Source organism: Haemorhous mexicanus, chromosome 19, assembly GCF_027477595.1.
Source record: "Haemorhous mexicanus isolate bHaeMex1 chromosome 19, bHaeMex1.pri, whole genome shotgun sequence".
Taxonomy (NCBI): domain Eukaryota; kingdom Metazoa; phylum Chordata; class Aves; order Passeriformes; family Fringillidae; genus Haemorhous; species Haemorhous mexicanus.
Genome location: NC_082359.1, coordinates 10,365,301 through 10,386,619, shown reverse-complemented (window position 1 = coordinate 10,386,619; position 21,319 = coordinate 10,365,301). Strand labels below are relative to the sequence as shown.

The 21,319-nt window shown below is 46.1% G+C and overlaps 1 protein-coding gene across 2 annotated transcripts; it reads left to right on the top strand.

The window, feature by feature from the left end:
- The first annotated feature begins 94 nt into the window (after nt 1-94).
- Nucleotides 95-20,694, top strand: PTPN11 (protein tyrosine phosphatase non-receptor type 11). 2 transcript variants are annotated; one of them, XM_059863128.1, is made up of 16 exons: nt 95-252; nt 4,509-4,631; nt 5,718-5,912; nt 6,924-7,116; nt 8,180-8,296; nt 8,789-8,902; nt 11,527-11,623; nt 12,134-12,213; nt 12,306-12,464; nt 15,209-15,340; nt 16,379-16,533; nt 17,088-17,155; nt 17,286-17,437; nt 19,687-19,799; nt 20,028-20,129; nt 20,450-20,694. In XM_059863128.1, exons 1-15 carry the CDS (start codon nt 239-241, stop codon nt 20,095-20,097), a joined length of 1,782 nt encoding a protein of 593 aa, XP_059719111.1. In that variant the 5' UTR covers nt 95-238; the 3' UTR covers nt 20,098-20,129; nt 20,450-20,694. The 2 variants fall into 2 exon arrangements, with proteins under 2 accessions (XP_059719111.1, XP_059719112.1); XM_059863129.1 differs by lacking the exon at nt 20,028-20,129.
- Nucleotides 20,695-21,319: the final 625 nt, after the last annotated feature.

The following is a 21,319-nucleotide window of genomic DNA, read 5'->3' as shown; positions in this document are numbered from 1 at the left end:
TGCCGGGGGTCCCGCAGCCCCCCGGGCGGAGCGGCGGCGCGGGGCGGGGCGCGGCGCGGGGCGATGACGGCGCGGGCGGTGACGCGGGGCGGGCCGCGCCGCGCTCGCGGGCCCGAGGCCGCCGTTGTTCGCGCTCCCCGCAGCGCCCGAAGGCCGCGGCCCCGCCGGGACCCCCATGTGAGCGGCGGGCGGCGCGGGGGGGCCGGCGCACCGCGACCCGCCGGGGCCACGGGGGAAGATGACATCGCGGAGGTGAGGCGGGAGCGGCGGCCGCGCCGGCGGGGAGGGCGGCGGGCAGGGGCCGCGGCTTCTGGGGCGCCTCCGCGCCCGGGGGTGCGGGAACCAGGCTGCTCCCTGCGGGCGGGCAGGACCCCCGGGAGCCGCCCCGGCAGCGCCCACCCCGCCCGTTCCCGCGGGGATGTCCCGGCTCCCGGAGCCCCCTCCCGTCTGTTCCCGAGGGATGTTCCCCTCCCGCAGCCCCCACCCCGCTCGTTCCCGTGGGCTGTCCCCTCTCCCAGGTCCCGCTCCCCGCCCGTTCCCAGGGGAGCCTCCCGGGGCTGCAGGGATCGGGAGGCTTCGAGTATCTCCGAGTCCCGTTGGCGGCCGGAGCTACCCCGGTGCCCCCGGTTTGGGGGCTCACGTGAATGTCCCCTCGGAGCGCGAGGGATGAATTGTTGGTGAGTGGGACCTGCTCAGTACCGGGGTACAGGGTTCGTGTTCCATCGAGGGTCAGCACCGCTGATTTACCGACCCCACAACCCGGCCCAGCTACAAAACCAGTGTTCCTGAGCTCCCCGCACCTGCGTTCTTGATCACTTATCAGCGTTCTCTCTAATTGCAAACCCTTCTGGCACTGCTAAAGCACGACGACAAACAGCCAAACCCATTTCTTTGTTGTAGCTTCTCACTGTCCTTAATGGATTTTGATGTTTGGTACCCGGTGTCCTTTGGGCTCAGAGGTTTGGGTAAATGCAGGAATTTAAGGGAATTGTTGTCTTAGAAAAGGCTATAAACGTATTTATCCTTTTTAACAGACCTATTCTGAGATTCATGGAATGGTTTGGGTTGGAAGGGACCATAAAGCTCATCCTATTCCACCCCCTGCCATGGGCAGGGACACCTTCCACTATCCCAGGTTGCTCCAACCTGACCTTGGACACTTCCAGGGATGGGGCAGCCACAATTTCAATTGATTCACCTCTATAAGTAATACTTATTAAATTACAATTTCTTCAAGGGTTAGTTGTCCTCTCTTTTCTCCTTCTCAAGATGGTGAATCTGGGTGAATTGGTTTCAATCCATGGCCATTTATAGTAGGATTTGGGGTTTTTTGAACCGTATGGAGGCTTTTTAGTCTATGTTGTGTTCTCTGGATGTCCCTGCTCACACTGGGAACAAGGTTCCAAGTTACCTTTTGGCAACACTGTGAACTTTCTCCTCGCCACAATAATCCTGTTACTCTGCTCATAGCCCTAAACTGTAACTTGTGAGGGAGACTGAAAAAAGCTGGGAAATATCAACTGATGATCCTATAAATAGGAGTAATTAAAGTACCCGTCAGCACATCCCCAGTGCTGTGGCTGTGACAGCTGAGACAGAACTGATTTCATCTCTCCTTTGCTCTTGTAAAGGTGATTAAAAACCCCAATCACTGCATGGAAAATTGTATTGATTTATTTCTTTTGGTTTAGTGAGAGAGAAATGCTGGCAGTGTGTGACTTAGGGAGCACAGATCCTGCTGGACCATGATAACAAAAAAGGGATAATTGTGGGAAGGGTGGATTTTCCATCATGGGTTTGTTTTTTTTATTTCCATCAGAAGTTTCCTTGCTTTGCTGATACCCCCTTGGTTTGGAGCCCCTTTTATATGGGGCTGTTTCACTGCTTCCTTTCTTACCAACAATTCCACCTTTCTGTCAGCTAATTATGGGCTGGCAGCGGTGTATTCCAAGGCCCTGAGTGGGAATTGCTGCGGGAGGATGGCGAGGAGCCGCTCTGCCGAGGGCGTGGGTTTGGGTGACTTCTGGGATTGTATTTACTGCCCTTGGCCGGGGCAGCTCTGCACCTGCTGCCACGGACATGGGCAGGGAAAAGAGGACAAAAAGCCCAAAATGCATTCCATCCCTATAAAAGGAGCTGTGAGAGCAGGTCCTGGCTGAGGGGGGGTGTCACTGCTGAGCGCTGGCCCTTGGCTGTCCCCTCCCAGTTTGGAAGGGCTGCAGCCCCAAGGTTGGGAGCACAAGGGATGGCAGCACTTCAAGGAGGATCCTCCTGGCGGCCGGAACCGCTGGCAGGGATCCCTGACACCCCCATTCTGCTATTTGGGGTGCCTGACAAATGCAGCTTCCTACTCAAAGCCAAAAATACGGAGCTGAGAGAGCAGGAGGACGAGGTGCCAGCAGAGCCAGAGTTACATAAAGTGCAAGAAACCCTCCCAGGTGTAGCTTGGCTTTGCTGCACTTGGCTTTTGGCATCTTTGTGTGGATGTGGGAGAGAGATTTTGGACCATCTGTAGGATTTTTGAACCATCTATTGTGTGTTTGAGCTCTCCTTTAAATGCTGGATAAATAACAGATTATTTGTAGTCGCCTCTGTGCATAAATTCTTATTTTTCCTTTGCTGTAACAGCTCATGTACAGCTACTTCCTTAAGGTTCAGGGTGGGATACAGAAGATATTCTATTGGTTGAAGTTTATGAAATGTCAATATAATAAATCTGGAGAAGCAATCCCAATACTTTCTCCTCTGTTTAGACATTTTTTTTCTATTAACTCCAAAACTTACTAAAGTTTCTCTTGAATCGTGTGCATATTTAAAAAGCTTGTGAACTGTTCAAATTATTCCTGCACATTTTTTTGTTTGTTTTGCTTTTTGTTTTTTTACTTTTCTTTTCTCCTAATGGAAGTAAAATTTTGGGAGTGGAAATGTGGTAGATATATGATCACCTTCTCCAGGCAACCTGTTGTGGGCTGAAATGTGTTATTTAATAATGTTCAGTTCATCTCAGGTACTGATGCTTGTGCAGTTTCTTTTGTGAGAACTTTCCTTGACCTTTGAATAATCATTAGATAAATGTAACATTATTCATTTGTTCATTCCCATTTGCTGTGATAATTTGGAAGTATTTTTGAATGGTTTTTCCATGTCCTGTGCATAAATTTGATATTTTCTGTGTTGTTCTTCGGTGAAAGATGGGGACTATTCACTAGATTTTCATGGTGCAAGTAGAATATTATTTGCTAGGGGAAAAAAAGATTCACAAGAAGATTCACACAGTTTCCTTCTGAAATGAATCCTAATTCCCATTTGAATGACTTGCAAGAGATTTGGATTTTCTAGAATCCTAAAACTCCAGAACATTTCTGAAGAGAATGCTCTGGAGAAGGCTTTGGTGAGAATACTGGCAACTTTTCAGTAGAGAAGGAATTGCTGCAACAATTGAAATAATAACCCTAAATTTAGACCTGTGCTCTCATATTTTGCTGATTTAGCAATTTAGCCTGAAATGCTGACTGGATCAGGAATGCTGTTCCATTTTTCTGGATATATCTGTGATGAGCCTGACTCTGGAGTTTTTTGGATATATTTTGTTGTGCTTTGGAAAAACCCAGAGGTGAACAAAGAGGAGCAGGCTGGGTTCTTTCAGCACACAACAATGAGGATTTAACTCTGAAAATTAAAGATGATTTTTAATTACCAAGTGCAGAGGTGACAGAGCTGAGGTGGGGTGCTCACACCCAATGATTTATTCTTAGAATTTACCTTCTCAAATCCTCACCAAGCCCTTTCATGCAGAATTTCCTTCGGGGCTGCAATAAAAATGGGTGAATTCCAGATAAGAGCAGAGGCAGCGGTGACACCGAGTGGCTCCAAATAAGTCTCCAAAGTCAATGCCAGAGGTGGGGACACGGAGCTGCTGGCCACAGCCCAGCCCCAGCTCTGCCTGGGCTCTGGGATAGTCATTGAGGGCAGGCTGTGGGTGGTGAGGATCAATAGGAGATTCCTCTGGGGTTGTATTTAAACAGGACAGATCCGACCCCGGCTCCACATCCCTGGGAGGAAGAGCAGAGGGGTGTCCACGCAGGGAGTTCCTTCCTGACCCCCTCAGCTGTGCCCTAAACCATGAGGTTTTGTTCAGTTTTTAACCTTCAAAATGTTGTCAAGTGTCACTTTGGATGTTTTGTTTTATTTTTAGGTATTTTTCCTGTTTGTCTTTCAGTTGCTTTGTGTGCTGTGTTTTGCTGGAGTAAGGAAATACCACTTCTGGTCTGTGTTTATGTTGTGTACCTTTGATATCATTTTAATCCAGGCAGTCAGAGTGGGGATAAGTGTAATTCTTAGGCTTACAAAAAGTTGCAATATATAAAGTTGCAATGTGAAACTAATAATGAAATTTTATTAATTTAGGTGCAAAACTCAGTTTGCGAGCTGTCAGATTGCTCTGTGTGAGTTAACTCTGAAAACCTGCTGTTTATTTATTAACATTCTTTATTTTTAACCTCTTGTAGATGGTTTCATCCAAACATCACTGGGGTGGAGGCAGAAAACCTGCTGTTAACAAGAGGAGTCGATGGCAGCTTCTTGGCACGGCCCAGCAAAAGTAACCCAGGAGACTTCACACTCTCTGTTAGGTGAGTTTGGCTCTTCCCAGTCTTGCCCCAGCTTGGTAATAATCTTAATTTGCTGCTGTCCTCTGGGGAAATAGCTGTGGAGGAACTCCTTGGAAGAGGTGAAAGAATGCTCTGGTCACTTTTTAGTGTTGTTCACTTTCCCCTCTTCTTTTTCTTCCATTTTCCCTGAAGAGCTTCTCAAATACTTTTACCCAGCTCTGGATTGGAGGGGAGTGAATTCTGATTTTACAGCAGGACAAAAATGCTCAGAGGAGGCAGAAATAGGTTGATAGTAACATTGCTTTTAGCCCTTAACAAATCCATTTGATAACCAACTGGAAGGAGCAGAGGTATTGGGAATTAGTGATCCAGCAGGAAATCCAGACTCTCCTTGCACAGGAAAAGTCAGCAAGTTTTTAAGGGCAACTGTGGCTTTTTCAGCTTCCAAAATAGGCCTTCTGTGACAGTTGTCCCCTGACACTGCGTGGTAGGGATGGGGAAAAGACAGCAAGAGGAAGTAGATAAAGGAAAAGGGAAAAGTGGGATTGGTGATAAGGGTTGTGCTGCTTGGATACTTGTGAGATAACAGGCCTTGTGGCACAGGAGGGGATTCCTGCTGGGAGCTGCTCTTCCTTAATATCAGAGACTGTGGCAGCAGGCAAAGGCAAATGTTTCCTGAGGGAGAGACCTTGGGAGCTGGTGGGAATTCTGGAGAAAGGAGCAAACCAGCTCTGCTGGGTCTCCAGAATATTCAGCTCCTCTCACCCTCCACCCTTGTGCTTGTGTGTGGAATTCTGTGTGGCTCTGAGGGGTTTCTGGTGGGGCTCCTGAGGCTGCAGGGTTTCTGCTGCCTCCAGCACAGAACTGTTCTGTTCTCCCTGGCTGGTGGGCAGAGAAGCTGAGGCAGAGGAGCAGGAGCTCAGCTGAGGCAGAGGAGCAGGAGCTCAGCTCTTCTGCAGTAGCTCCATGCTGGAGTTGTGAATATGGATTTCTCCACCTCAGGCATCACCAAATGTAAAAGTGATTGATTGATTGATTGATTGATTGATTGATTGATTGATCAGCTGACTTGGGAAGGGGTTTTGTGTCCTCTCTTTCACATCTTAGACGAACTGGAGCTGTGACCCACATCAAGATCCAGAACACAGGTGACTACTATGACCTCTATGGGGGAGAGAAGTTTGCCACGCTGGCTGAGCTGGTGCAGTACTACATGGAACACCATGGGCAGCTCAAGGAAAAGAATGGAGATGTCATAGAGCTGAAATATCCCCTCAACTGTGCTGATCCCACCTCAGAAAGGTCAGAGAAGTGGTGAAACCTCAATGTCCTTGTGCTTCTTAATAAATGCTGTGTTTGTCCCTCTTCACACTCAGCCTCCCTCTGGGAAAAGGGTGGCCACAGCCTTGGATTTGTTTCAGGGAGGTTTCTTGCAAAATAGGTGAATAAACGTGGTTAAAGGTGAAGAATCCAAGCCTCAGAACCTGTTCCTTTCAGCATTCTTCCTTGGGTGGGACAGGACTGAAAAAGAGGGCATAGTCCCCTTTATTTTTACTGGGAGAATGTTTAATTGGAGAAGTTCTTCTGATGTTTTTGCTGCTGCAAGGAATTCCCAGGGATATTTCTGGGCATAACTTTGTGCTTTTCCTAGCAGTTGGTAGAAAGTAAAGGCTGCACAAATCCTCAGATTCCTCAAACTCCTGTTTTGGGGAGTATGGTTAATAAGGAGAATTTGGGACTCTGGATTTGAGGAAATGTCAGGGGTCAGAACTAAACCAGCAGCAGATACCTGCTTATTCCTAGAAGTGAAAAAATATTCAAACAAGTTCTCTCACTCCTCAGAGGTGGGGAGGATTGATGGTTTTTTGGCCCTATTTCCTGAAGAATTGAGATTGCTGGGATTGTCCTCTCCAGTTCCTAATGGGATAGAAGGGTGAGGTCTCAAAAGTATGAGGTTTCTCCAAGTTTATCAGGGAAGTTGAATGAAGAAAATAAAAGAAGAATGAATGCCTTGACTGAGGGGAAGGTTGGACTGTAACCTGGTGTTTATTTGGATTGTTGTGAAGGATCCAAATCAAAACTTCACTGGAAACTCCATGGAAGTGCTTTGAAGTGTTTCTGTCCTCACTGGTGTGCACCTGGACACTTCCAAAGTTTATTTTATTTATTATTTTTACCAGCTGAGGTTTTCCCTAGACTTGGCCGTTGCTGAGTGAGCAGAAGGATTCAATATCATAATAAACACCTGGAGCAAGTGGATTCAGCTGGAATCAGCTAAGCAGGGTGTCTCCCTCTATGTCACTTCATTTCCAGGTGGTTTCACGGGCATCTCTCTGGGAGAGAAGCTGAGAAACTCTTGACAGAGAAAGGAAAACATGGCAGCTTCCTGGTGAGGGAGAGCCAGAGCCACCCTGGGGACTTTGTCCTTTCTGTGAGGACGGGGGATGACAAAGGAGAGAGCAACGATGGCAAATCCAAAGTGACACACGTCATGATCCACTGCCAGGTAGGAGAAGCAGGGAATCCATGGGCCCAGGAGCTCTGGATCCACCCCCCTTTTCCCTGGGCTTGCTGCAGGTCATCCCTTTGATCAAAATGACTCCTTTGATGGCATCAGAATTCCTAAATTTTTTGGCTGACTGGCTCCTGTCAGGACCTTCTGGCTCAAATCACACTTTGCTGTGCTCAGGGAGCCTTTGCAGTCTCCTGGATGGATTCTGTCAAAATAGGAGTGATTGGATAAATGGAGATCCATCCACAGATGTCTCTCTCCTGTCAGTTCAGGCAGTTACACCTGATGGATGATCAACAGTCTGTGAAAATGAGTGTTCACTCCAAGGAATGCCCTGAAATCTAAATCTTCTATTTACTGTAAGGTAGTTCTTCACTGAAATATTACTAAATTATAGTTTTGATATTTAATCTGTCTCCATGTGCTGCTATTTAAAAAATAATATAGATTTTAAAAAAACCATGGATTTTTCTTATTCTCTTTTACTTCTGTTGTAAAGGCAGTGCAATAACTAAATTGTATAAAAATACCTAAAAAGCAGTAACAGAAATAGTTTGGAGGTAGAAATGACCCACCAGGACTGTAAATGCTGAATTACCAGAATATGTTTATTTTTTTCAAGAAAACCTCTCTGATTTGCAGTTAGCATTTATGCCTTTGAGGAAAATAATTTGGCATTTGCTTCCTTAAAATAGGGATGGTGCCAGGCAGCAGGAGCCTTTCAGGACCCAATCACACACTTAATTTTGGAAATCAATTCAAATCCCTAATTCCTGGATTCTCATCCTGTAGCTCCAGAGCTGCCTGAACCCTGGTGCAGAGGGAATCAGCTCTCTAAAAAAAGCAGATAAACCAATTTTCAAGGGGATGGCAAAAAAGGGGATGCCCTGCACTTTGTGTTTCTCTTTATTAAAGTTCTATCCTTTAGCAGAAGGATTTCAGTAGAGCCTTCTACACATAATTTTGGAGGTGATTTCTGATGCAAGGCACAGCCTAGAGGTGCTGTGGCTGTGGTGGTGGGAAATGCATTTATTTGGAGGAGCATTTGTCTTTTCAGGATCTCAAATATGATGTTGGTGGAGGGGAGAAGTTTGACTCTCTGACAGATCTGGTGGAGCATTACAAGAAGAACCCCATGGTGGAGACTTTGGGCACTGTGTTGCAACTCAAACAGGTGAGAAGGACAGGCCAGCCCTGAGCTTTGCCACCTCCAGGATATGTTGTTGAAGTGCAGCTTTTCCATATGTTCTGCAGGACTTTTCTGAGGAAAAAAATGAGTTGAACTTGAAATGGATGAAAAAGTCATTTCAATGGGAACAATTGTTAGGCTTGTGAAGGGATAGAATGTTGTCTCTGATGTGCAGAATTTCCTGGTGTCATCCTGGACTGTAGGAGTTGCAGAGCATGTCCAGAAATGAGACAATTTAATACATTAAATAATTAAAGGAATCATTAAATAAAAACTGTGACACTTTAAAAAGCAACTGTTCACCATCCCCTTCCTCACTGCCCTTTCCTTGAATTCCAAAACTGACATCCAAAAAGATGCCTGGATCCTAAAATCCCATTAAAATATCCTCACCTGAAGGGGTTTGTGTTAGAGTTGTGTTTCCATGGCTGTTCTTTGCTGACCCTGTGCTGTTTGTTTGTTTGTTTGTGTCCCCAGCCCCTGAACACCACCCGGATCAACGCTGCCGAGATCGAGAGCCGAGTCAGGGAGCTCAGCAAACTGGCAGAGACCACGGATAAAGTCAAGCAGGGCTTCTGGGAAGAGTTTGAGGTAATTCCTTACATTCCAAGGAATGTTTCCTGCAGTGTTTCCTGCAGTGTTTCCTGCAGTGTTCACTCTCACACTGCCAAAGTCGTGTTGGGCTCTGCCTTCCTGGCGTTTCCTCCTCTCTGTCACCTCAGATCCCTGCTGTTGCTCCCATCTCCAGGGCTTTGCCAGCTCCACTCTTGTGGCTTGAAATATTTGCCTTTTTCCCCTGATTCTCAGAGTGCTTTTTATCCAGGATATCCTCCTGGATGTCCTTCCCACCATGAGGGAGCCTTCTGTTTGTCCCACCAGGTCAATCCTTCCAGTTCCTTCTGCTCTTTGGGAAGTTGGGAATCATTTCTTTAGGGACACTTCCATTTCTCAGTCCATCCCTTGTCCTTGTGGCTTTTTGATGCTCATTTTTGGGGATCTTAAAGCCATTTAAGTGGTAGAAAGCTCTGGGATAGAACAACGTGGATTATATGCATTCCTTGGACTCCTGGAGGTTTATCTTTGATTTGTTTTGGTGTTTCATTTCTCTCTGCAGGCAAAATTCCAATTTTCTTCCAGAAAGAGTGTGTAGGGACAGGACAGGGGGAATGATTTCAAACTAGAAGAGGTTTAGATGGGATATTGGGAAGGAATCCTTCCAGAATTTGGAAGAAATTCTTCCCAGAGAAGCTGTGGGTGCCCATCCCTGGAGGTGTTAAAAGCCAGATTGGCTGGGGCTTGGAGCAGCCTGGGATAGTGGAATGATTTGGGTTGTCAGGGATCTTAAATCCCATCCTACCCCACCCCCTGCCATGGGCAGGGACACCTTCCTCTATCCCAGGTTGCTTCCCAGCCTGCTCTGGAGCACTCCAGGCTGGATCTAATGGGCTGGTTTGTACCTCACACACACAAAACCACCAGTGGAGTCTGGAATTCCACCAGCAGATGGCAACAGGAAACTGGGAAGTGCTCAGGGAGCTCCAGAGAGGCTGGTTTGAGAAACTTCCTGAATAGTGATGGATTTGCAAAGTGCCCATCCTTGGAGAAGCCCTCTCTGATCAGAAATGTCCATTAGCTAAATGTACAGTGTGCTCTGATTATTGTCAGGAGAAGGAAAATGAATCCATGGAAAGGGAAGGAATTAGCACAGAGGTGTCTGAGGGGAATGTCAGCTGGTGAGGTGATGGCTTTGGGAAATGATAAAATGAGGATTAAGCTTTCTCCTTTCTCTTTCCAGAGAGAGGGGACAGTCCTTGATCCAGGGCTGCTGAATGGTCAGAATGGCCAGAATTCCATCTGGAGAGGGAAGGAAGTCAGCAGAGGTCGTGTGTGTGGGAAGGGATTGTTGGTTTGGCAAAATATAACTGAGCTATTAATTCACAGTTCATTCCTGACCTCTGCTACATATCAAAGAAATTTCCCTTGGTGTGGATTTCTCAGTGTGGCTTTAGTGTTTTCCTTACAGAAGGAAAAGTCTAGCAGGAAAAGCAAATAAATGAAGGATTTTACTTGTGGGACATTGCACTTCTTTTTCCCCTTTGCTGCTCTCAGTGAGGTCAGACCTAACCCTCATTTTTTTGGGAGTGTAGCCCTCTCCTAGCAGTTTTAGTGCCCTGTTTTCCATGCCCCTGAGGGAAGCTCCAGCTGTCCCCCATGGTGGCAGGAGGAGGGAGCACACTCCAGGTTGTCCATGGATCCCTTTCTGTGCTCTTCAGGAGCTGCCAGCCCAGATGGTGAATTTAAATTACTTGTCTCCAGGCAGGAATGAGCCTCTTGTCCCAGGAACCACCAGACAGGAATGCTGACAGCCCTTGTAGTGATTTTCCTTCTGAAAAATGGTTATTTCTGAGCTTAGTGCTGGGATGTTGTAGTGAAGTGGAGGAGGATATTCAGATTTATGGTTGTGTTGTTCCAGCTCTGAATGGGCTTGTTGGGAGTCACTGCTGCTCGTGGATGTCTCCTCAGGGATGCTCCAAGCAATGATCATTAACTCAAGGAAGGAAGATGTGGTTTCCACACACATTTAATTGCTCCAATTCTTTAACTTGCTGGGAAAGTTTGGCTCTCAGTCCTTTTGCCTGGAATTCCACAGGCAGTGCTTTGGGGGCTGTTTCCTGCACTTTGTCACAAGCTTAAGACTTTGCATCTCTTCCATTTCTTTTGCTTTCCCTGCCTTTAGGATCAGCCTAATTATCCAAGGTCATTAAGTGAGGGAGTATCAAACTGAGACAGGAGTGAGCAAATGTGCCAGTTAAGTAACAGCAATGGTCTGGAGGGTGGGAATGATGAGGGGAGCAGCTCCCAAAACCTGAGTGTTTCCTTTTAGTGGGGCCAGAACTGCTCTGGGGATGAAAACTTGGAGCAGAGCATTGGGATCCTGGTGCCACCAGCCCCAGGGAGCTTTGGGAATGGGGAGATTTGCCATGAGCAGCCTGGCTGTGCAAGTATTGAATTGCTGCTGTCCCTGGGACATTGTGTTCCAGAAATCCCCACTCCAGCTTGTTCCTTCCCTGGGATAATTTATGGATGAATAAATCATGGATAACCCATCACCTAATGCCCCTCTCCTCCCTTTTCTCTGGGAGAAGGGATTGCTGTGAGCATGGGCCAGTCCATCCTGCTTTTTTTGAGCCCCCCTGTCTGTGCTTTCCCCTCAGACCTTGCAGCAGCAGGAGTGCAAACTCCTCTACAGCCGTAAGGAAGGGCAGCGCCAGGAAAACAAGAACAAAAATAGATACAAAAACATTTTACCCTGTAAGTATCGACCCCTCATTGCCATTTAGTGTTACTCTGGTTTATTTTCCTCATGAATACAGGGTTAATTAAGTACCACTGGCCTTTGGCTTCTCTTTAATGATAATTTCCCCTCCTATCAGGAATATCCAGTGATTTCCAATTTGGGTTCACACATTTGCACTTTGTAGATATTTGTAATATTGGTTTTTATCTTCATTTAAAAGCCTCATATCCCTCAACAAGCTGGAATGCTTAAATTTAAGAGGATTAATTTGGGGGACAGAACTGCAACATGCAAATCCCAAGGCTTTGCCTTGGCTTGGTGTTTGAGTGTTCCTGAATTCCCAGGACATGGACATGTTTTGGTCAGCTGGTCACAGCCACTTGTTTTAAGAAAGCAAAACAGGCACTTTGGAATATTCTGATCACTTAAAGTTTGCTAATTAATTAATAGCTGAACACATTAATTAATGAATGTGTTCACAACTGTGGAATGCAAGTGCTTGACATCCCTGTGTATTTTTGCAGTTGATCACACCAGAGTTGTTCTCCACGATGGTGATCCCAATGAACCTGTTTCAGACTATATCAATGCTAATATTATTATGGTGAGTGTATCCCCACCTCCTCTACCCTAAATCCAAGGGAATCTTGTCACACACAATTTGTTGAATTGCTGGGTTTTTTTCCTCCCCTCTAGCCTGAGTTTGAAACCAAGTGCAACAACTCAAAGCCAAAAAAAAGTTACATTGCTACCCAAGGCTGCCTGCAGAACACAGTGAATGATTTCTGGAGGATGGTGTTCCAGGAGAATTCCAGAGTTATTGTCATGACCACGAAAGAAGTGGAAAGAGGAAAGGTAAAACCAGACTGCAGCTGCCTTTGGGAAAGGCCCTGACCTTTGAGTACAAGTGGGAACTGATCTGACAGGGATAAATTGATTTATGGCTGGAATCTGGTGTGGCACAGGATTCCTTGGAGCTCTGGAAGGTGCTGATTGTCCTTTTTTTATTGGTGTCTGTGAGAATTGAGGACAGATTCCCACAGACCTCCCTTTCTTTAAGTTTGCCTGCTGAAATTTTAGCTGCTGGATGTGAATCTCTGCATTTCAAACTCAGGGAAGGAGGCACTGGGATGGGAGATGTGGCCAAGCAGGAATTCTGGGTGCTTGAAGGGAAAAATTCCCTGCTCCTGGAGCAGAAGTCTTGGCATTTATTTTAGCTCATCAAGCCTGGATGGAGCTCCCTAAAAAAGCAGAATTATGGGATTTAATTCTTACAAGACTGAACACAGAGATGTTGCTGCTTAGCTGGGAACTGCCCTGGCAGGATTTAATGTTCTCAAAGAGGAATTTTCCCTGCAGTGGTGCATCCCTAAAACCTCCACCTACCTTTGGAGTACAGGAATCTTGTCTTGCTCCCTGGCCTCTGGCAAGCCTGGGGATATTTTAATTTGTTTCTGGTTTCTAATGACACAAGGCAGGAGAGAATAGGAATGGTTGAACATTGATATCCTGGTAACAGCCACACAGAGCTCCCTGGGGTTTGTCAGGATTTATCTTTGGAATTTGTTGCTTCTGATCTTTTTTCTGTTTGATAAATACTGTCTCTTCTCTGTCCTTTTCTTTCAAAGTTTCTCTGCTGCTTCCACACACTATTGTCCATGCTTTTACCTTTTTTCCATATTCTCATTTTCTGTTTCTGAATAGAAAACTGTTGCCTTTTTAGGGGAGCATCACTTGTGGGGGAAAAAAATCAAATTAAGAACTGAAATTTTTCTGTGGGTGACAGATGATTGCAGGGGGTCCTCACTCCCAGGAACTTTGTGTGTGGGGACTGAGGACAAATAACAGAAAATTTTACAGAATTCTCTCCCTAATTAAGATGTCAAAGCTGCCACTGGTGCTGTTTGTTGGAGCCATTAGGCTTTGTCTTTTGTATTTATTTTTTTTTATCTTTGACTTTGCTTGTGGATCATTTTTTAATCTTTGTAAAGTTCTGCCACTTCATCACCCTGAAAAAGGGACAGGATTTGTGTTTCCTTCCTTTGAATTCACAGACAGAGGGAGCAGCTCCCCCTTCCCAGTGATAATCTTTGTTTTGGAAGAGGAGAAATAAATTATAGAGTTGACTTGAATTCACCTTTCTTCCTTCAAGTTATTTATTGTTTTTTTAAGAACCTCCTGAATGTCCTCTGCTCCTCTGCAGTTCCTCCATTTTTCTTCCCAAAGTTTGCTCAGCCCTTTTGCTGGAGAAAACACTTTTAATTCATCAGTGCTGCATTGCTTCTTCTTTCTGTACCCTTGATTGTTTTGTGATGCCTATTTCACTTCTTACAGAATTGCAAATACCAGGCCTGATACCAAATCAAAGCTTTTTTATCTCAGGCCAAGCTGTTTGCAGGAAGAGAGAAACCTTTGCAGCAGAGCTGCCTCCATAGCCTGGGGAAGGGAGGAACTGTGGAACATCCCAGCCCTGCTTCGAGTCCTGCATGTGCTCTAAAGTGCAGAAGCAGCAAATCCTTAGAAATTAAAGGAGTTTTGGGCTTTTGGAGGCAGTTCAGCAACCCTTCCAGCAGAGAAAAGCTTATTTTAACATCATGTTGCTGTTCAGACTTGCTCTACCAACTGCTCAGAGCTCTGCATTGAAAACTGCAAAGTTATTTCTGTTGGCACCCCCCAAAATCAGTGTATTTGCTCCAGTTTCAGAGTATTTGCTTGTTTCTCCCCTTGTGACAGGGAAAGAAGGGCAAAAATAGCAGAAAAGCATCGTGTTGCCTACGTGGGCATGTGTTCAGCCATCTTCTCTGCCTTGGGCTGGCAGGAGGAGCTTCCCTGTGCCATGTTTTCTCCTGAATATTCAGAATAACTGCAGACAGACCCTCTTGCTCTGTAGGGCTTGGTGTTTGCTGCTGCTAGAAGCTGCTCCTGCAGTAATTTCTGCTTTGATGCTGCATTCATTCCCAGGAGTTGCTCTTTCCTGACCTGTCACAGGAGCCAAATCCAAGTGCTGATAGGTGAATCCATTCCTCAGTGGGTGGAATTTATCCCTGGGCAGAGATAATCCTGATGGAGAAGCAGCACACCAAAAACTCTGCATTTTAGAAGCTACAGACCCATGAACTGCTCCCTTTGCAGGAGCCTGAACCCTCTTTGGTGATGGAACCAGAGCTGTGTCAGCCCTTCCTGCTGCAAGCCATGGAAAAGCAAATATCCAAGTTTTATTTCCACTGGGAATGATTTATACCTTTGACCTTTCTTCTTTTGCAGCATGTAGGGTTTGGGCTGTGGGACTGAAAGCAGGATTTTAATCTCCAGCTTTTGAAAATATCCAGGCACAAAATATCCCAAAATGTGCCAAGAGGAGAGGTGACCTGTACCTGTCTGAAATTATCCAGTGGCTGTTAAGGAGAGGAGAAACTCCCCATTAAAATATTCTTTACCTCCTCAGCTGATTGTCCTCTGTGAACTCTGAAATAAAAGCTTCAGGGTTGAATTAACCAGTTTGCAAAGCAACCCTTTTTATTTTGTTTTTCCTGCCTGATTTTCCCTTTTTGTTGTTGTTTTTTTTTTTTTTTTGTTCTTTTTAATTTGAAATCTTGCAGAGTAAGTGTGTCAAGTACTGGCCAGATGAATATTCCCTGAAGGAGTACGGAGTGATGCGTGTCCGGAACGTGAAGGAGAGTGCAGCCCACGACTACACCCTGAGAGAGCTGAAACTTTCCAAAGTTGGCCAGGTGAGTACAAGAGGAGCTCTGTCCTTTTAGCTCAGCTGGTGGATCACCAAAGGAAGAATGGCAGGATTAGCCCATTTCTCTGGAATCAATAAAAGCACTCGGAGGTGGATAAATGGAACCCTGCCTTTCTTTGAAGCTCCACGTTCACTTCCACCCATCTTTCTCTTTGCCCTTGGCATAATTGAAGATTCTCCTACCTAAGCAGCTTTTGGCAGGAGAGGAACTGCTGCAGAGCTTGCAGGGAAGCAGGAGGAGCAATAATGCTTTTAACTGAGGACACTACAATCCAGCCTGGCGTTTGCTCCCTCATGGAAATGGTTGAAAGGAAAAGTTGTGTGTGGGGCTAGGGTGTGGAAAATTCACTTAAGGGAAGGATGAAAAGGTGAGGAAACTGTGGAAATGGCACTTGCTGTTAAGGAATAGTTTGGATCAGGGAGGAGGAGCAAACCAGGGGAATTGGGGGTAGATTCCTGTCACATCAAGCCTCCCTTTCTTAAGGTTTGCCTGCTGAAATTTTAACTGCTGGATGTGAATCTCTGCATTTCAAACTCAGGGAAGGAGGCACTGGGATGGCAGATGTGGCCAAGCAGGAATTCTGGGTGCTTGAAGGGAAAAATTCCCTGCTCCTGGAGCAGAAGACTTGGCATTTATTTTAGCTCATCAAGCCTGGATGGAGCTCCCTAAAAAAGCAGAATTATGGGATTTAATTCTTATAAGACTGAGCACAGAGATGTTGCTGCTTAGCTGGGAACTGCCCTGGCAGGATTTAATGTTCTCAAAGAGGAATTTTCCCTGCAATGGTGCATCCCAAAAATCTGGGGAGTACAGGAATCTTGTCTTGCTCCCTGGCCTCTGGGGGATATTTTAATTTGGGGATTTCCTGACTGATGTGCCAGGCCAGGGAAGGCCCTGCCTTGTTCCCTCCTTTGGGATTTGTGGAGCTGTGGCTGCTGTGCTCAGGTTGGATTTGGGGGACTCCTCTGTGCCCCACGAGGAGCTGGGTGTTGAGCAGCAGGGTTTGTGTCCCTGTGGCTGCAGGGGAACACGGAGAGGACAGTGTGGCAGTACCACTTCCGCACCTGGCCCGACCACGGCGTCCCCAGCGACCCCGGAGGTGTCCTGGACTTCCTGGAGGAGGTGCACCACAAGCAGGAGAGCATCCCTGATGCAGGACCTGTCGTGGTCCACTGCAGGTGAGGCTCCTGCCACTGCTCCTTTTGGCCCAGGGAGCTGAGCTTTAAAAAGAACAGCTTTCCCTGGGAGTTGCTCAGAATTCCCTGGTTTCTGTCTGTACAATGTCACATCCTGGGTGGGTGGCACAGGGTCCCCTTGGGAAGGGATTTCAGGCTGTGAACTTTTGTAGAAATGAAAATTTCTGCTGTTGGATGAGAAGATGGGACCAGTCTGGCTGGAGCATTTCAAGTGTAGGATCATGGGAGTTCTGGCATCTCATCCCACCTGTGAGGGCCCTCTCCTTTTTGGGTGTTCTCAGCTTGTAAATGAGATGCTTTTGAGGCAGGGAAATACTAGATCTGGCCTTACAGTTTTTTTCTGATTCAGGGCTGTTTATAAACACTGAGGGACAGAAGTGCTGATTTCTGTGCCTTCCCTGAGCTCTCTCATTTGACTCTGGCTGTAATTTGGAAGCCTCCTGTCTCCTAATGCCAGAATTCCTTTGCCTGGGGTTTTGCTGTGCATTCAGAAAGATCAAAACAATGACATTCCCTTTTTTCCCCCCTTCTTCCAGTGCTGGGATTGGGCGAACAGGAACTTTCATTGTCATTGACATCCTCATTGACATCATCCGGGAGAAAGGTACCTTTAACCCTTTGCTTTCCCTGCCTGCTCACGGATCCACCCCAGGAAGGCTGATGGATCATTCAGGTGAGCTCCACCCTCACCCTGGTTCTTTTCCTGCTCTTCCCAATGCCGTGGATGTCCCCAGGGGTGGACTGTGACATCGATGTCCCCAAGACCATCCAGATGGTGAGGTCCCAGCGCTCAGGGATGGTGCAGACAGAGGCCCAGTACAGGTTCATCTACATGGCAGTGCAGCACTACATCGAGACCCTCCAGCGCAGGATCGAGGAGGAGCAGGTGGGTCCACCCAGAGATCCACCAGGAACGTGGCAGGATCCCAGCAGGGAGCAGCAGTGCTGGGGATTTTTGAGGGGATTGTGTTCTAGGAAGGCTGGGTCTGAAGGTGTGAATTGTCTCCTGTATTTTAGTTCATTGTGCTTAAGAATTAATCAAATGGTTAGATGGAATCCTCTCCTTAAATTTGGTAGTATCCTCTCCTTACATTATTGGATGGGATCCTCCCCTTAAATTATTAAGTGGAATCCTGTCCTTAAATTGTCAGGTGAAATCTTCTCCTTAAAACATTGTGTGGAATCCTCTCCTTAAATTGTCAAGTGGAATCCTCTCCTTAAATTATCAATTGGAATCCTCTCCTTAAAATATCTTAAAATATCAGGTGGAATCCTCTCCTTAAAATATCAGGTGAAATCCTCTTAAAACATTGTGTGGAATCCTCTCCTTAAAATATCAGGTGGAATCCTCTCCTTAAAATATCAGGTGGAATCCTCTCCTTAAATTATTAAGTGGAATTCTCTCCTTAAGTTATCAGGTGGAATCCTCTCCTTAAATTACTGAGTGCAATCCTGTCCTGAAATTACTGAGTGGAACTTTCTCTTTAAAATATTAGGTGGAATTCTCTCCTTAATTTAACTGGAATTCTCTCCTACCCTCCCTGTCCCCAGCCCTGCCCCCAGATCTCAGATTTCCTTCCTGGTATCAAATTTCCTGTGGAGGAAGAATAAAAGATAAGGGTCTGTTGATTAAAGCAGAACCTCGTGCTCTTTGTGTTTTAAAGAGATTTCAGAGCTTGTTCCCTGCATTCCTAAAAGGGGAAAATCAAATGTTGATCATTCCAATTTTGGGAGTTTATTGGTAGGAAATCAGTTTATTGGAGTGGAAAATGAAAGGGTGAGTGTGGTTATCCAACAAAAAGCACTTCCAGGAGTGTGGTGGGATCAGAAATGTTTGGGAATAAGTGGTGACAACCACAAGACCTTCCCCTGCCCCTTCCTGTTCAGGGAATTCCTTGCACTCCAGTTCTGGGGGGGTTTACAGCAGTTTCCTGGCTTTGTGATGAAGAGCTGATGTTTTCTCCTTGTCCCTGCTGCTCCCTGCCCTGACCTCAGAGCAGTTGGGATTTGTACCTTTTGCTTTCTATGCTAATTAGTCCATATTTTTACTCTTTTTAGTGTCTTTTTCCCTGCTGGGGACTTTCCAACACTTACTGAGTTAGTTCCTTTTTATCAGCTGGCTGCTACAAAATGTCCTTGTGGTCCATCCCACAAATCCTGCCTTCCATGTGTCCCCCACTCCATCTTTGTCTCCCAAACTTTGTTCAATGAAGCAAATCCAAAGTTTTGCTCAACAAAACTTTTCCCAAGCTGTGTTCCCACAAACTGCTCAGGACAGCTTTGTCATAAATCCTGGCTAAGAGGGATTTAAGAATCACCAGGATGAGCTGAGGGAGTTTCAGGAGGCCATCCTGGAAAAGCTTCAATCCCAGGAATGTTCTTAATGGGAATTCAGGAGCCAGAACTCCCCGGAGGCTCCGCCAGCCTCTGCTGTGAGATTGGGTCAGCCCTCAGGACTTGTTGCATCATTAAAAAACCCCAGATAAACCCACAACCCTCTCCACAAACCCCAAATTCTCTGCAAAACTTCAATTTCTACCTTGTAGGTCTCAGTGTTTGCAGGCATTGTGGGTGCCTGGGAAAAGGAAAAATCCATCTCCCGTTTCTTTCCCGGCGTAGTTCCCTGGCAGGATCTGGTGCTGGGTGCCAGCACAATTGGCTGCAGCCTGGAGCATATGTGCAGAATCCAAATAACAGCTTGGCTGCTTTTTATATCAAACCTAATGGGCTCAGATATTGTTTTATTAGAGCTCCTGCAAACAACGGTGTCGCTCCGTTGGCCCCAGCTCTGAACTGGAAATGAGGTCAGTGGGAAGCCCACTGGCTGCTCAAGAATGAATTGGGAAGTTTTCTGCCAAGGAGATGAGGGATGAGTACATTCAGAGGGTTGGTGTGTCCTGCTGGAGGTGGTGGGATGGGGGAAAATGGGGATTTTCAGGTTTTGTCTCACCAACAGCTGGAGCCAAGCTTTAGGTGTGCTCAGTGATGTGTTCACTGCAGGGCTGAGCTCTCTCCTCCCAGACAAACCCAAGAACACCCGTGGGTGTCTCCTCTTGGAATTGCTGCACTGTCCCAAGGATTGCTTGCTGGCATTAACCCCAAACCTGGCTTTTTGTTGTGTGTTTTGCTTCACAGAAGAGCAAGAGGAAAGGTCACGAGTACACAAACATTAAATATTCCTTATCGGACCAGACGAGCGGGGATCAGAGCCCTCTCCCCCCCTGCACCCCAACCCCAACGTGTCCAGAGTAAGTCCAGTCCTGCCCTCAGTTTTTGAGCTGTTCTGTCTCATCTTCAGAGACCTCAGATGAGGCTGAGTTACCCCAGAAGCTGCCCTGTTCTGCTGGGCTTTCCTCTGGAAATAAATCAAGTAAAATTAATTGTCCCTGAATTACGGGGTGTGTATTATAGGATTTTTTTTTTTTTTTTGGTCTCAAATGAGATTGGTGGGACTCTAAATCCTGATTTCATTTCAGAATGAGAGAAGATAGTGCTAGAGTATATGAAAATGTGGGGCTGATGCAGCAGCAGAAGAGTTTCAGATGAGAAGATGTTCAGAGCCTTCCAGGCCAAGGCAGGTGTGTATGGCCAGAGGAGGGGCTGTGTCCAGCCTGGCTTGGGAGAAAATGCACCCAGGAATGCCCAGAATGCTTGGAATTGATCCCCACAGGGTGCCTGAGTTCCAAAAGCTAATTTAAATTTAATTTTAATGACCTTTATGCACAATCTCACCTTTTCCTGCCAAAGCACCCACTCAGTTTCTAAGCCAGGGTTGAGACTTTGGGTTGAGTTTAAGCTTTACTGAGTCAAAACTGAGCACTTCTGTACAATGCCTGAATAGGAAACAACTGCTGGGTTTTTTTTCCTCAATAATTCTTTATTTTTTTTCCTTTCCCAGACGTGAAAATGGTTTTTAAAAACATCAAGAAAGAGATGGAAGAAGCTTCACGTGAGCAGTGAACTCTGAGGGCTTGGTACCTTTTTATTTACGGTTTTAATCCTTCAGTAGGCAAAACTTCAGAGCATCTAAAGATTGTTTTTATCTCTTCTCTCCAATTTCCAATTGCTCATTTTCCAAATAAAAGGAAATCCTTTCTACAAGGTAGACAATTACTTTGTAGAATCAGTTTTGAATCCTGCAAACTGTTGGACTGTCATCCATTTGTTTTTTTAAATAGTATTTTGGTTTCACAGTATGGCTGTTAGTGGGGTTTTTTTTCTCCTTATTTGAGCAGTTGTGGGGTTTTTGGGGGGCACTGGGTGGGGGGTGGGTGGTGGGAGAGCAATGCCATGGATAAATCCATGACATGAAATGTAAAATACTGATGGGAACAATGTGGATTGGTGGAAAACAGTGGATCACCAGAACCAAGTGCATGATCAAATTAGTCCTGATACATTTCAAACTCAGACTGAGCTTCCTGGGGTGAGCAGTTCTCGAGATGAAGGTGCTTTTTTTGTGATAATTGGTGGCTTTGATTCCAATTTTGCTGTGTGGCTGGATGGGCTGTTTTGGAGGAATTTATGCAAAGTTGCTTTTACATCAAACCAAGTTTCTTTTCTGTGCCCAGAGTAGCAGGTCCTTGTGTCCTTCGGGAGATTCTGACCTGGGGGTGGTTTGTGAGGACACTCTGTGGTGACTTTGTGCTCAATTAAATGAGACTGAACCAGTAGAATTCAGGTATGAATTAAGAAGTTGCAGGATGTTAAACCCAGTGAAACCAGTAACCCACTGCTGGTGTCAGGGAGCCCTCCTGCCCTTGTGCTG